General features: G+C 38.5%; 1 protein-coding gene across 1 annotated transcript in view; it reads left to right on the top strand.

Annotated features, from left to right (window-relative positions):
- Positions 1–14,249, top strand: part of MRPL3 (mitochondrial ribosomal protein L3) — a 42,331-nt gene extending 28,082 nt beyond the window's left edge. The window contains exons 7-10 of the mRNA XM_028518891.2: positions 2,295–2,403; positions 6,911–6,988; positions 7,210–7,287; positions 11,705–14,249. Of these exons, the coding sequence (XP_028374692.1) occupies positions 2,295–2,403; positions 6,911–6,988; positions 7,210–7,287; positions 11,705–11,857 (418 nt within the window). The 3' untranslated portion in view covers positions 11,858–14,249. The remainder of the gene's footprint in view (positions 1–2,294; positions 2,404–6,910; positions 6,989–7,209; positions 7,288–11,704) is intronic.
- Positions 14,250–17,064: the final 2,815 nt, after the last annotated feature.

Below are 17,064 nucleotides of genomic sequence, written 5' to 3'. Positions count from 1 at the left end.
CAGTAGACTTTCTACCAAGAATGGCCAGTGTTAGAATGTGGTATTTTTAAAAATGTTCATTTTAGATTGAGCGTTGCCCGTCCCCTCCCCTTTCTTATTTAAAGTGTTATTTGCCAAGCAGTATCATAGGTTTGGATGACTTTAGGCATTGCCTTTTTATTTTTAAATTGCCAAGATTTTTATTTTTCAAATATGTTCTCAACTCCTGTGTTAAATGGAAATATTTGTTAAGTTTCTAAAGCAAAATTTCAGGTAAATATTTGATTGTCATGGTTTTTCTTCTTAAATGTTAATCTTGTAATTTTTTCTTTTTCTTTTCTTTTTAAAGATTTTATTTATTTATTTTTAGAGAGGAAAGGGGAGGAGAGAGAGAGAGAGAGAGAGAGAGAGAGAGAGAGAGAGCGAGCGAAACATCAATGTGCCGTTGCTGGGGGTTATGGCCTGCAACCCAGGAATGTACCCTGGCTGGGAATCGAACCTGGGATACTTTAGTTCCCAGCCCGCGCTCAATCCACTGAGCTATGCCAGCCAGGGCGCAATTTTTTCTTTAATATATGTTAAACTTTCATTTTAGCTTGTCTCAAGAATAAGCACTATTTTGAGTTTTTGAGGCAAAAAAAATTATGTATATATACATAATTTGCCCAGTTGATTAATAGGAAGAAAGTGGTGTAAGCTACATTTAAATTACTCATATATAAATAACTTTTGACTTGTGATTTGATAATGTTCAGCTGTTAGGTTCTATACATCATTCATACTGTGTTAATATTGAATTCTTGATTTATCTAAAACAAACTATTATACATGTATGCTTACTTCAATCCATTACTCTCTGACAATTCTTTGTTAAGTGCATAGCAAAGTCCTTGTGGAAATAAGGTACTTTTCATAATCTTTTGCTTTGGGTCCTTTTTTATAAATGGCCTGAACTATTCACTGTCTATTTAATAATAGTGAGCTTTGTTAGGGGGTTAGTAAACACAATATTAAAAATATGTTGACCTATTAACTAATGAAAGTTGGAAAAAATGTTCATCTTGAGACTCTATAAAAATATGTCCAGTACAGCTTAAAATTTATTGTATCCTTTTCATTGTATCATTTGTAATGATACATTTGACAATCAGACAGGCTTAATAATGCTTTGAATCTTAGTATTGTTCACTTTGCATCTCCATGGCAGAATGTTTCTCTAGTTAGAAGACTTTGAAAGTACAATGGCTTTGTTTAAAAAAATGAAATATTACACTTCAAGAAATTATTGCTCTGATTTTATTTTTTCATTAGATTCCCCCTCAACCTGTGAAACCAATATCCATCTGGTATCTTCTAATAGTAAACCATTCAGCAGTTAGGGCATGATTGATTTATTTAGTGTCTTGTCGGGTTAGTTCTCTAGTGCTGCCTAACACATCACCCTACCAGGGGTGTCCAGCCTGTGGCCGCACGCAGCCCAGGATGGCTATGAATGCGGCCCAACATCAAATCATAAATTTACTTAAAACTTTTTTTTTTGCTTATCAGTTTTCATTAGTGTTTGTGTATTTAATGTGTGGCCCAAGGAAACTCTTCTTCTTCCAGTGTGGCCCAGAACCATGAAAAGTTGGACACCCCAAACCATACAGCTTAAAGCAACAAATATTTATTACCTCTCAGTTTCTGTGGGCAGGAATCCCAGGGAAATTAGCTGAGTTCCTCTGGCCGAGGGTATCTCACAAGCTGCAACCACAGCGTCAGTCCAGGCTGCAGTCATCTCAAGGTTCAATGTGGGAGAGTTGTGTCCAAGCTTACCAACATGGCTCTGCCAAGCCTCAGGTCCACACTTGTTGGCTGAAGACATCCTTGCCTCTTGACTGTCTGTAGAATAGCTTGCAATATGGCATTTGGCTTTCTTCAAAGCCAGTCAAGAAAGAGGTGGCATCTCATCATTTTTGCCATAGTTTATTCCTTAGAAGTGAGTTGCTAGGTCCACCCAGACTCAAAAGGAGGTATCTCTTGGGAGTACTTTGGAACTCGTAGAACTTTACCACTCTTCCTGTGTTGCTTCATAGGATTGTGGTGATTGAACTCCCTTCACTTAGCTTGTTCTTATCTCACAATCTTGAATTAATCGTTTGTAGCTGCTCTCCAGTGCATTTTGGTATTTTTGCGGGAAGGGGTGCAAACCAGGTCGGAGATAAAGGAATATTCATTTACAGATAAGGGGCTTTGTTAAAACTCTAAGTTACTGTGAGTAAGGAGGTATTTTATGCTCTGTTTATCATGTACATTCTAATGTTTACCTTGTTCAGCATTGGTAAAGGTTTTCAAGGTGTCATGAAACGATGGGGATTTAAAGGCCAGCCTGCTACTCATGGTCAAACGAAAACTCACAGGAGACCTGGAGCTATTTCAACTGGTGTAAGTACAACTTAGTGATGCACCTCTTAAGGCTAAATGCTCAACTTCTGTGCGTACAGGCTTTAGTCTGTGCTTGGGATCAAGTCACATAATGTTCATCTGACTCAAGGTGAGTCCTAGTACTTGTCACACTTTTTTGAATCCTGGCCTTACTTACTTTCCAGAGGCCAACTTGAATTATTTAGTTATACCCTACATATCTACAGTCAGTATTGTTAATGTTTTTCTGCCTACTTTCTCATTCCCATCTCTGACTCCTGTGCTATATTCTGAAGTCAGCTGCAAGAAATCGGGGATTAGAATGCCCTTTCATCTGGCCCTACTGGTTCCTTCACAGATTTTTTTCTCCTTAAAAGATAGTTGGGAAAGATCATCAAGGACAGTATAATGGTGCAAGAGAAAAGTGGTAGAGAAGAAATGGAGAAATAGACCATAAGTACATAGGAAATGGAGAAGGACTTTTGTATTGCTAATTCAGTTCTCCTTTCCCAGAGATACAGCATAAAGTGACAGGGTAGGGGCTGCGGGTGGTTCTTTGGAGCATCAGAGTAATGCAAGTCTAATCTCTAAAGCTTGATGTATATGTATATGTATGGTTAACTGGAAGTATTTCTACTTCTTTCATAAGAGGAATACAGATTAAAGGTACTCTGGAGTTGCTCATTTCTTCTGTAGCAGATTGTGTTATGAAGCTCTTTGATTTTTACCTCTATTAGTAAGAACATAGGGAAAGGGACACTCTCATCCATTGCTGGTGGGAACACAAAGTAGTGCATCCTTTATGGAGGAGAATGTGGCAATATCTAACAGAACTACACAGCAGTCCTCCTTCCAGGACTCTACCCTAAAGATATTCTCCCCAAAATATAAAAATACGTTTTCACAAAATTAGTCATTGCAACTTGCTTTGTAATTACAAGTGTAAATGCCCATACCTGGGAATTTGGATGAATAATGTATGGAATTGTACATCTAATCAAGAATACTATGCAGCTAAAAAAAGAATGAGAACCTTTTTTTTAAATGATGGAGTGATTTCCAGGATATAAGGAAATGCACGTTACCTGCTTATTTTTGCAGGTAAAAAGGACCAAAAAGATAATCCAGAAACTAATGAGATGTGTTACCTACAAGAAGTGGGTGGGACCAGTATGGAAGGGCTAGGAAGTGGCAAGAGTGACACTTCTCTGGATATACTTCTTATACTTGGAACCATGTTAATGTTTTATATATTCAAAATAAAATGAAAGGGGGAGGATCCACAATGGAATATAATTCACAGATGAACCCACCTGTTTCCAATGAATAGCATCGCCTCACCAAAGAGGTGGGGAGTAACTCAAGTAACTTTCTAACACAGTATTTGGCTCTATACCCTGAGTGTAAATTTAAAATGTACAGTGCACAAGTGTTGAATCCTAATCTTGTATATTTGCAGTGGCATTAGGTAATGCCATTTAATTGTAGGATTGGGTAGGTAGGTAAATGTATGGATAATGGGAGTCAAGTTTCTGACTGTTAGAGAAGGGTGTTAAGTTATGGGAAGGAAGGAAATTAAAATGAACCCTATAGTCTTGATAGGTATCAGTATATATTTACTATATGTTTATGTAAAGAAAGAAACAAATTCAGATATTCAGATATGTATATGGGTGTATATACATTTATGTTTTAGCTGCTGAAGGGACCTAAAAGCAAGGATATTCCATAGCAATGAGCACACCTGGAGCTGAGATCTTGCTTTCTAAGCACCATTCCCCGCTAAAAGGACCTGGGGCTTGTTGGACAAATGGAGAAATGACTGATCTCATGCATGGGGTAGGAAGAATACAAGATGAACACAAACCAGCTTGTTCAAGAAATCAAGGCAGTGCTTAAAAAATGATGGCACATGAAAAGGACCCGGGGCCCAGCTAAAAGTAGCTCCCACTTGCAAAAATTGGGAGGACCGTTGGATCTGAAAACTTACAAAATGAAATAAACTTAGAATCAATTGATGAGTTCACACTGAGACAAATAAATAAAATGGATAGGTTAATACACAAATGGGAGGAAAGAGACTGCTTTTCCTTACAGTATAATCTCAGCTGACAAATGTGGAAGGAATGGTGGAGCTAGAATTTCACTTTGACAGCATCATAGGAATAATTGATTCAGACAGCAATTATCAATGAATGCCAAAGCAAGTGGTGAAAACTTGATGGAGACTAGTTATTTACAAAGCCCCAAAGCAAATTGCCTCTTACTTACAAAGGGAAAAGTGTTAACCATAGAGTGGATTAACCTAGTGAGCACATCCTGAACTACCTGGCCAGTGTTACACATGTCCCCTAACTGAACAAACCAACACCACCATGTGCCTCCTGGTCGGACTCCAGGAAATAAAAACATGTCACTTCTGTAGTGATTCCTATTGAAAATGCATCTAATCACAGGGAAACATCAGACAAGCCCAAAGCAAGTGATATTCTACAAAATAGCTGGATTGTAGCCTTCAAAACTGTCAAGTTTTGACATGACCTGACATTTTGTCAAGGTCATGAAATGCAGCGGCTGCTCCAGATCTAAGGGGACTAAAGAGACAGGACAAGTGCAATGTGTGATTCTGAAGTGGGTCCTGGACTTGGGGGGAAATAGTTACGAAGAACTTATTGGGGCACTTGACAAAATTAGAATGTGGACTATGGATTACATGATAATGTTTTAATTTTTCTGAGTTCTAAAATTGTACTGTGGTTATGTAAGACAATATCCTACTTCTTAGGAAATAGACCCTGAAATACTTACAGGCAGAGGAACAACACGTCTGCTGCCACATTCTAGCTGACGGAGGGGCTGTGGTACGTAGGGAGAGCGAATGGTGAAGCAAACGGGCGACGTGTAAACGATCGCTACTTGGGGGTAAAGAGTACGGGAGCTTTTTGTGTTACTTTCGCAATTTTTTATAAATATAAAATTACACAAAATAAAAAGTTATAAAATGAGGTAGATCATAAATGTAAACTTTAGAGCTTAAGACCTCTTTTTAGAAAATGTAGGAATAAATCTTTATGACCCTTGGTATGGCAAAACTTTATGTATGACACCAAAAATACAAGTAACAAAAGAAGATGTAGATAAATTAGACTTCATCAAAACTTTAAACTTTGTGCTGCTCACAGTTCCATCAAGGAAACAAAAAGGAGGAACTTGTACAACTCAGTAGTAAAAAATAACCCAATTAAATGTAGGCAAAGGACTTTGCTTCCCAAAAAAAGATATACAAATGTCCAATAAGCACATGAAAAGATGCTTAACATATTTAGCCATTACAGAAATGTAAATCAAAACCACAGTGAGATGTCTATAATTAAAAAGGCAGACAATAATAAATGTTGACAAGGATGTGGGAAAATGTTCTAAAGCTGATTGTGGTAATACACAGCTTTCTGAATATACTAAAAACATTAAAGTGTACCCTTTAAAAGGGTGAAATATGTGTTATGTGTATTTTATCAATAAAGTTCTTTTGAAAATCAGGCATGTAGAAGAACCCATTCTTATAATTCAAGTTAGTTATTTGTTATGAAATATACTGTTGTGTGTTTGTAAACAATCTTTTCAGTAAGGATTAACTAGTAAATGCCTTTAAAATCCTAAGAATTGGGGTATGATTTTAATGAGTGAATTTATTGGGGAGGGCAGAGTCTTTTTTTAGTAATGTTAAGCAAGGGGCTTATCACAGAGCATATTAAACTTTGCTGTGATATAGAATCAATAAGAGTGATACTCTATCTGTAATATTCAGAATTATCTTATAAGCTATGGATTATCTCCTAATATGAGCTACTTCACTGGACGTTTGCCTGTTATTGTGAGAGTAGCGATGCAAAAGTTTTTGAATTCAAGTATTATGAGGGCCTTTCTGATTTTAGATGTAATTCAGATTTGCTTCTTTAGATGTAAAATTATTATTCGTTATCAAAGCCAGAATCAGACTGTGTGGAAGCTGTTTGATTTATGCGAGTCAGAGACAACCAGGACTGGAGAAACAAACTCAGTATTCTGGTAACCCTGTCCTTTAATCGCCCTGGTGCTGGGGGGGACAACAATAATGAGGGTGGGGAGTCGGGCCATTTCAGCAGCATTTCAGTCGTGTGGATGGGGCCCATTAAGTCCATCAGCGCAGGTTAGTGCAGGCGGGCCAGGCAGTTCATTGCTGCTTTGGTGGTGTGACGTGTTTGTATGTCCTTTAACGTTCTCAGCCAGTATTAGCACAGCTGCTGCTCGCTTGTTAATTGAGTTTTTCCCCTAAATCTGTTCTTAGTCTGTATTTATTTTGTTGCTCTAATCTTAGATTACTTTTACTGGGGTGAATGTGCCTAAATCTGTATTTAATTCTTTACTGGGCCCTAGCAGAATGGAGGGAAGATGAAATATTTTGATAACTCCTATCTTGTTTACGTTTTGTTTTGATCAGAACTGTTTGAGAGTACTTAAAAGTGCTAATTTCAGTTCTCTCATTCAGGATGTTGCCAGAGTCTGGCCTGGAACTAAAATGCCTGGACAAATGGGAAACATCGATAGGACAGAATTTGGACTGAAAGTAAGTTTCTGAAGTGGCTCTTTTTAAGAGCAATTAAATTAATGCCTAAATGCAAAGACACAAGAGTATGTATTTAATGTGTGTCTGTTTAATTATTGTTTGTTCAATTTAATGATTGATTCTAATAGATTTTACAGTTATTGAGGGGTAGAGAATGCATGAACTGTGTTATATATTCTCAAATTTTAACTTTTAAAGTTTGATTTTATTTCTTGCTTTAGATTTGGAGAATAAACACAAAACACAATATAATCTACGTAAATGGCTCTGTACCTGGACATAGAAATTGCTTAGTAAAGGTATGTTTCACTGTCTTTATTTTCCATTGTTCATGTATGTGGATGTGAATAAAATTCTCCTCTAACCTATAAATAATGTAGCTTGAAAATTAGTGGCTGTTTTTCCATGAGTTCTCTGTTATTGTTTTTTATGGTTTTTTTGGTTTTGGTTTTGGGGGGTGGGTGTTGGGGTTTTTGTTTTTTGTTTTTTGGGGTTTTTTTTTTTTTTTGCTTTTTAGCCTGAGTTAAAAAATTGCACAAAATAACCTATAGTATATGTCTATAAAATGATGAGCCTGCAAAAAGGGTAGGGCCAGTAAGCAGAGGCTCTTTAGACATATGGAAAGGAGATTAGGATACTGTTGCCAAAATATGAGTAATGCAGGAAGTGGAAATTAAATGAGAAAGTCAAGAAGAAAGGTGATTGAAGGTAGACACTTTAAGGAGAAATCCTGTTATTGTTATTACCACCATTGCTTTGATTGTACTTTTAAGTATTTTTCCTGAGAACATGCATGTTCATTTTTATGTTCAAAAACAAAGTAAAAAGAAGAAAACAAACATGTTGCACAGGATAGATGTGAAGAACTTGTGCTGTCAGAGACTTGTTTCTATCAAATAAAATACAAATTACATACTCTGCCTAGGCTTAAAGTGATGTAATACAAAGTAAAAAAATCACTTGAATTTTGAATCAATCATTCGGAGAATAAATTTGTATAATAATAGAAGTAGTAATAGCTATTCCTAGAAATATATTCTTTATTAATTTCCCAACAATAACAACATAAAATAGGTTGAAACTTAAACCTGAGCTTTATTTTTTAAGATTTTATTTCTTTGGGCGGGGAGAGGGAGAAAAACATCAATGTGTGGCTGCCTCCTGAGCACCCCTTACTGGGCCCTGGCCCACAACCCAGGCATGTGCCCTGACTCAAAGTCAAACCAGTGACCCCTTGGTTCACAGGCTGGTCCTCAGTCCACTGAGCCACACCAGCCAGGGCTAAACCTGAGACTTTTCATATTGGGTCTCTTTCTATGTATGTTTTTTATTTCTTAAAGCAGGTTCTATTATTAGCATAAGGTACAATATTTGTTTTAATCTTACAGTAATTAAAGTTCCTTTGCTGCCACTATTTTTTGACTAGATTATTCTCATTTTACTTTAAAAAATGTATTTGATGAATATTAGCAAGATCTTTTTTTTTTTTAAAGATGGCAGGTGTTTAGGCTTAAGTTGGTTTCCAGTCTCCAAGTGACCCATTCTCTGACTGACTATAAGGACAGGCCGTTGAAGCCAGCAGGTTGTCATCGTGCTTCTCCTCATAAAACATTTGGGCTTCAAAATGCAGTGTATTCCTACCTCCACTCTCCAGGTTTATTGCATGTTATGCATATCACAGCCTGATAGAACAGAAAAAAGGAAAGTGATCACTTTCCAGAATACAACTGTCCTGGATAGCAGGAGAATTTTTTGTGTTGTCAGAGCTTTACAGGGTCCGCACAAGTAACACCCCTTTTTTATCACAAAATCATTTATTACAAAATCATAAGCATATAACCTGTAACATAACTATACCACACTCAAGCACACCATATGACATTGTGGGTGAACTGTTCAAATTGGAGCTATAAATTGTCACACCCATATTACTGCCCTGCCAGCCGCCTGCAGAACCCTGTGCGTACCCACTTACTGCACACGAGTCTCGGCGGGCGTTCTGCTGGCCTTGCTGCCGCTGCTGCGGCTTCTCAGGCACCACCTCAAGTGTTGACACCAGCAGGGTGAATCGATCAGCTGGCTTGAAAAACCATACTATATGCAGTGATTTTCTGATCTGGCTGTTATGAACAGTTTATAATCAATAACATTTATTACTCAGCTTTTCATCCACTTTAATGAAAGATTGCTTTCAAAAACTGGATCAGCTCTCTTACTGGATGATCGCCTGCTGTCGCTGAAGGCAGTCAGAAGGTGCCCCAGAGGCCAGGCCAACGGGGAGTCCAAATATGTTTTAAAAACTATAGCAGCAGAAAAATGTCTAGTCCACTTTGAACTGTTAATATATTTTCATCAAACATATTTTGGTTAAAAAAAATACTCATCTTGGAAGAAAAGTCTTTGAATTATGGTACCTAAACAGCTTCTGTTTTGTAACCTTAAATGTCTGCCCCCAAGCATTAAGGTGTAGGTTTGAATGGGGTATTTTGTGGGCTTGTGTTTTATTTATTTTTTATTTATTTATTTATTTTAATCATTGTTCAAATACAGTTTTCTCCTTTTTACTCCCAATCCCAGTCCCCCCTCCGTGGGCTTGCATTTTAAACGATAAAAGTCAGGCACACCTTTTGCAGTCATCCAGCCCACTTTCCCCATTCCTCCAGGCGGCTGATTGCACAGCAGGTGAGGAGTCCCATGCCCAGGGAGAAGGAGGCACTTCCTGCAGGACAGGCAGCCTCTTCAACGTCCACTCACCCCACAGGAGCTTTTGCCCTCTCAGAGTGGGGGCCACCAATAACATGTTTTTGTAATTCTAAAATTAGTAGCCATAGTCCTAGGAATGACCGACCTGTTTAACTACTGTAGTAAGCTTTTGTTGTTACTCTGATTCACTAAGGGTATCAAGAGGGGTAAAGAAACTGTTCACAGCATAATGTAGCTTATGCCGTGTGTGCTCACTGCTATATCCTAATTTCTAATTTAAGTTGATTTTCAAGTGTGCTTGTTTTTGTGTGTGTCCTAACCTCCACCTTTCCTCAAGGATTTGAACTGATTTGCCAACACACATACACATATAAAGAATGAGGCAGATAGCTGAGGGGTCTGGGGACACTGGGGTGCAGTTAAGTGCATACACAACCATGAGTCTTTCACACTGTGAGGCAGGCTGCACACTTTGACCCCCGTTCTAGAGACACGGTCATGACTTGTGTCTCAAATCCATGAACTACATACAGCACAGTAGCACTTAGACAGCTGGAGTATTTAAGCAGTGCATTGGTCTGAAATGTTCCTCAGATATGGTAAGTTTAGAAAAATATAAAAGTAACTGAGAATTCACTGTTTAGGTCATTTAGGAGCAAATGTTTACATTTATCAAATTAGCACAGGAAATTTTATTGTTGGTTTTAATGTTTATTCAGTTTTATTTTCAGTTCTAAATTCTGACACAGTTTAAATTGCTAAGAATATGACTTTTTTTTTTCCCAAGTTAAAGTTCAGCCCAAGATTAGTTGGGGAAAAAATAAGTTGTTGTTTTTTTTTCTGGGAAACTTACCAATAGTTTTTTGGAATAGTTTTAATGAGAGAAATTAAAATAGATACGTTTTTCTGTACTTAGCTATTCCTAGCAGCTGTGTACTTATTTCAGCCAAAATGATTATTCCCAAAATGATTATGACTTATTTTATTCTGTATATAATTAATCATATGTAACTTTTTTACTCCTCTCTGAAGACTGTAGAACACATGTGGCAAATACAAGGCCAAATCTGGCCCTCCACCTTGTTTTATCCGGCACGGCACCTTGTTTCTACAGGGCGGCAGTGCCAAGCTCTCGCTTAACTGTTAAGGAGTAGTTACATTTACACAGTCCTAAAATTACATTCGGCCCTTTGAAGGCAACCATGAGGCTGATGTGGCCCCCAGTGAAAATGAGTTTGACACCCCTGCTGTAGATAGAATAAGTCAGAAGCTTTAAAGAGCCCAAAGATATTTTCCAAAAATAAAACCTAGCCTTTTAGATTGTATCAATATCTGGACTATTCCTTGGTTATGAATTCACAAATAGAATATTTTAGAATACAAAGAGTTAATAGAGATATAAACTTACGAGGTTTTTTTTCTGAATACCATTCTGTTCTTAGCTTTTAAATGAGAATGCTACTTATTAAATGTAAACTAATTTCCTTAATGATATTTTTGATTATGTGCTTTAGAATTAAGACTAATAAAAATACTAGGTAAACTATTTTTAATTTCAGCTAAAAAATCTGTGGTCTAAAATAAAAATAGATAATATGAATAGAAAATCATAATTGAGAAGTAGATAGTAATACCTTTTAGGTATTTAGGTAGTTTATATCAGATCTTTATATTTGAAAAGTCAATTGGATATAACTTATTTAACTAGTAATTAATAGGTTGTCCTGTTGGGCCACTCTAAAGATTTATAAGTTATGGATAACATATAAATTAATAATCAGTAATTTTCTTAGGAGGTAGCTGATTAACTTAGAAGATTATATTTCTATCATTGGATTAATTTATAAGTAAAAAGAAAACATTGAGTTCCTTTTACATTGTAACAGTTGCATTATTCACATTAGAAAATATAAGAACCAATATTCCTTGATTATGAATAATAAGTAAAACAGGTTATCTTTAAATAATTTAATTGGTAGCACTTTTAATAAGATCTTTGCTTCCTTCCCCCAGATCAGAGATTCTAAACTACCTGCATATAAGGATTTCGGTAAAAATCTACCATTCCCCACATACTTCCCTGACGGAGATGAAGAGGAGCTACCCGAGAATTTGTATGATGAAGATGTGTGTCTCCCCAGCTCACCTTCTGTCACATTTGCCTGACCTCACTGGACACGGAAGAACACATATGTTTTTAACTTGGATGAGCCAGAACAATAATACACCCAGGAATTATATTTTGCTTTCTAAGCCACAATAATATCATACTTGCCACCTTTGTCAAGAGCAAAAGTGTGTCATTTGTCCTTCAATGGCATTTTTTAAAATATCACCATAATAAATCAGTTAAGCAGATTGGATATGCCACATTTAGATGGACTCACAGTTTGCATATTAGCAAAATCTTTGTGATTTGTGGATTTTATTCCTCTTTTTACTACATGTTTTTCAAGTTATCTTAAGATCAACTTTTCACATTATCTATGTTCATATATCTAATTCAGCTAAAAACCTGTCTTTGTGAACACACAGCTGTGGGGCAGTAGCAACTGTATTGGGAACAGCGGTGCAGCCTGTGTGGATAGCATGACCCATGTGTGTCCTGAGGTCCTGTTCTGTCAGTCTTCTGCCCTCAGAGTCCTAAAAGAGAGGGAAGGGAGCTTTCTGTTTAAACGACAGAAACACAGATGTCATAGTACAAGGCCTGCCAAAGACAATAAAATCATAAAGTATGGGTCTTATTTACACTTTCATTGAGAGAAATATTTACTTTTTAGTTTGATCCCTCAACTATGAGATATGTATAATCACTTTTTCATGATGCCTTCTAAAAAGGATTTGAAATGGCCTGGAGCAGTACATTCAACACACTTTTATTAAGTACCTATTGCTGAAAATGTTAATGGCTCCTGAATTCTCTTCATTGTATGAAATTAAAATGTGTTTACCAATGGCTACTTATGACAAGCAATTAAGCTTAACAATGTTAAGTATAAGCAGGCCTCATTTAACTGCTGGATTTACTCTGGACCAGATTCCTGAGGTCCCACAGAATTCATTTTAACTCCAGATGGTGTCTGAGACTTGATTCATATGGCCACCCAAGAGACTTATTAAGCATAGTGTTAGGTCTCCACGTGAGCTCATGATAACTAATGAGTTTGTTGTTGAAAAGGTCTCATAATATCTTCCTGCCTGTATCCTATTTCTCTCATTCTTAATTTTAAATCCAAATGTAGACACATCTTAAGTTTTTATTTACCTGCCATCTCATTCTATTAAAGATTTGTGGAAATTGACAGGAGATTCATGCAGTAAAATGATTTAGGGGGAAATATCTAGAAAGATACAAATCCACACAGGTGCAGGGTTGGGAAGGAATGATGCCAGTGTGACATAGACAAGCAAGCAGCCTATATGATGTGTGGTTGTCACACACGGGTTCGCTCTAATCTTCCTGGATACCAAAGTAAGACAGGTAACTTCCTCGAGAGGAATCATTTTAAACTGGAGTAAGTCTTGGTTTCCATACTATTTTTTTACTAGAAACATAAATAACCTATCAACCTACAGATTCCTGAACTTGTTAAAAGATAAGCAGACGTCATACACAAGGGTAAAATATTAAACACATTCTTCTCGGGGATCAAACAGAAACACCCTTTACTAATTCTGTTCAGCAATGTTCTTGGAGGTCCCAGCCAGTGCAATAAGACACACAAAAAGTAATGAGATATACATATATTGGAAAGTGAGAATAAATCTTAATATTTATAAGATGCTCTACCTAGATGATCAAAGACAAATTAACTGACAACCTATCAGAACCAGTGAAGAAAGTTCAAAAAAGTGACTGACTGAATACAGAATTAATATACAAAGACATAATAGCAATATTTAATTGAGAAATTTTATGGGAAGAAAATGGAATCCACTCACAATAGCAATTTTTTAAAAACGTTGCCTGGAAAAAGGTCTAACATTTCCTAATGGAGAAAATAAAATTTTATAGGACATTAAAAAATAATAGAGAACAATATTCTGGTTATGAATGAGAAGACTTAATATTGTAAAGAATTCAACCCTATTTTTAAAATCTCAACAGGACTTGCCATAGTATTCAAACTGATTCTAAAATTCATGTGAACATATAAAGTCAAGAATAACCAAAACTTAAAATTAGTTAGTATGACCCATACTGTACTTAGGGACTTAGGCTTACTTAATTTTGAAATTCAGAATACTGTATGCCTTAACTCTTTAATTAGCTACATTCTATTAAAGATTTTACTGAGAGCCCTGGGCAGGTAGCTCACTTGGTTCTGATAAGCCACGGTTGTGGGTTTGATCCATGGTCAGGGCACATACAAGAAACTGATGTTGTGTTTTGTTTCTCTCTAAAATCAATAAATATATTTTTTTAATTTTACAAAGGTTTTAATGACTAGCCCATCAATGCAGATCAGAATGTGTTAAAGGCCAGGGTGGGTCTTGGTGGAGGAAGGTTAAGGGGGGAAATAGGGGACATCTGTAGTAGTGTCAACATTTGAAAGATTTTAATGAACTTACAGATGTGTCAAGTGTGCTGATAAAGTGATGGGAAGCAGCTGTTATCTTGGCAAGAGAAATTAGCAATTATTACTTGGAGAACATAATCTTGGAATCATAGTGTAACAGGGTGCAGCCAAGAGGGGGACCCCAAATAGGGATTTGAAATGGGGTCCAGAACTCAGGATGTCCAGGAAATATTAGGATGTCCTTACCACCCCTCCACAGGTGTGGGTTGGAGGAAGGGACAAATGGAGTAGGGCCTTTGAGAGCTGTTTCACATAGCAACAGCTTTTGCAGCTAACCTCTGGTGTGGTCATTTAACATATCTATAACCTTTAACTCGTTTCATAGATATGTTAAATAGCTGTGGCCATGCTCTGAGCCAGGGGAATGGAAGTAAATTCCCCACCAAGACATAAGTGGGGGGCCGGTCCCCCAAGTTACAGCACCTTCATGGGAGCTTGGAGAAGATTGGCTCCATGACATGGGACCACGCCTGCCCAGACTCGGGATGGCAGCCCAGTAAAGGGCTGGAAGGATGTGAGAGTGGAGACTCCCACGGCTATTCTGCAGAGAGAGCCACGCAGCTGTGGACATGTAGGAGAACCATGCGGTTTTGGCAGAGTGGAGACTCCCGTGGCCCTTGTGCAGAGAGGACCACACGGCTGGGGCAGTGGAGAGAGAGCCACTCAGCTTTGCCAGAGTGGGGACCCCGCAGCTTTACAAGGGGGAACCACCACCCGGCTTTAGCAGAGATCCCGGGACACAGCTGATGGTGCCATGAACCGAGGGAGACCTACCAGCCGAGACAGAGTACTGAGAAGAACCAGGGGCTGCCTGAGCCACAGACTTCTATTTCTTTTCCTGAGATATGATACCCCAGACTGGGCAAAGGGGGGAGGAAGGACTGTGTGTTTGTGGGTGTTTTAAGGGGCTTTGGGATTTTGATGAAGACATTAAGTCACTACTCTAAGTTTGTATAGCATTAAATAAACATTTCCTTTCCTTTTCACAAATCTCTGGCATTGAGAGATGTCTTTCCTCTGGTGGAGGACATAACAAACCTGGGGGGTTTCCTTTGGGTAATAGTATATCATCCCGGCCCCACCTTCCCCTTGTTGCTCTGTAACAATAGCATCTGAAAGTAGCCAGATAACAGGAGAGCAAGGATCAGTTCAACAGCCATTGGCCCAGGGCATGTGTTTTGAAGTCAGAGTCTTGTAGAGAGCCCTCCACCCCGTGACCTCAAACCCACCACCATCTATCTATAGAGTCTGCAAGTGGCCTGTGGGTCTGCACTTGAGTTTTAAAGAAAAAGTTTATGGTCACCTTTTATGACTACAAAAGTGAGCCCTGGCCTCCAGAGCTAGACAGTAGAGCATCTGCTCCCATCCACCACCCTCAGCCTCCCTCGCACCCACTTCCCCCTGCCAGCCCCTTGTACTGTTGCCCATCTATGGGGAATCTAGATCTTCCTTTTGCAGGCTTTTTCAGTGGCCCAGGAGAAGCATTTTCCTCAGCCAGCTGGTAGAGAAGGAAGCCTTCACCACAGCTATGGGATACATAAGTCGCAGAGTACACCTCGTCCAACACCAAGCAGAACACTGATTGTTAAGAACCTTGGTTCGAACTTCCGGCCAAGATGGAGGCATAGGTGGATGCACTGTACCTCCATGCACAACCAAGATTGGAACAATAACAATTTAGAGGCAGAATAACATCCAGAACTGACAGAAAATTTATCTGAATGGAAGTTGGACAGCCAAGAAGTTGAAATAGACCCATTCCTCCAGACCGGTAGGAGGAGTGGAGATGAGCAGCCAGGCATGGGTCACGGCGCGGAGAGCAGAGAGAGTTGGGCACATAAAGCATCTGGGGGTCCGTAAGGCATCTGAGGCATGCAAGATCGCAGCAGGTGGACCCTGAGTACTCAAGTGGCAGCTCGCAGACCCAGTCAGGCAGCAATTGTGGAGCAGGGCAGAGCACGCAACCCAGGATCCTAGAGAAGGAACTGAGATCCCACAGAGAATGGAGCAACCGCCATTGTTCCCTCTCTACCCCGCCCCCACATACAACATCACAATCTAGGGACTGGGGTGCCCAGCCCTGGTGAACACCTAAGGCTCTGCCCCTCACTGTAATAAGAGTGACCAGACCAAAAAAAAAAAAGAGAGAGAGAGAGAGATGGCTCAAACAGAAGAACAAATCAATGCCCCAGAACTCATCCTTTTAAGCAACCAAAAGATAGCCAAACTATCAGATACACAGTTCAAAACACTGGTGATCAGGAAGCTCACAGAATTGGTTGATTTTGGTCACAAATTAGATGAACAAATGCAAGTTACGATAAAACAAATGAAGGAAAATGCACAGGGAATCAATAGTGACGGGAAGGAAACTGGGACTCAAAACAATAGAGCGGACTAGAAGGAAGAAAGAAACAACCAAACAGGAAAGAATGGAGAAATAAGAATTCAAAAAAAAAAAAAACAAGAAGCTTGGGAACCTCCAGGACATCTTTAAACATTCCAACATTTGAATTACAGGGGTACCAGAAGGGGAAGAGGAAGAGCAACAGATTGAAAACATATTTGAGCAAATAATAAAGGAGAACTTCCCTATTCTGGCAAAGGAAATAGACTTCCAGGGAGTCCAGGAAGCTCAGAGAGTACCAAAGAAGTTGGACCCAAGAAGAAACACACCAAGGCACATCATAATTACATTAGCCAAGGTAAAAATGAAAAAGAGAATCCTAGAAGCAGCAAGAGATAAGGGAACAGTCACCTACAAAGGAGTTCCCATCAGACTGTCAGCTGATT

Source organism: Phyllostomus discolor, chromosome 7 (genome assembly GCF_004126475.2).
Source record: "Phyllostomus discolor isolate MPI-MPIP mPhyDis1 chromosome 7, mPhyDis1.pri.v3, whole genome shotgun sequence".
NCBI classification, from domain to species: domain Eukaryota; kingdom Metazoa; phylum Chordata; class Mammalia; order Chiroptera; family Phyllostomidae; genus Phyllostomus; species Phyllostomus discolor.
The sequence above is the reverse complement of the archived record's forward strand: the minus strand, read 5'-3'. Positions and strand labels throughout refer to the sequence as shown.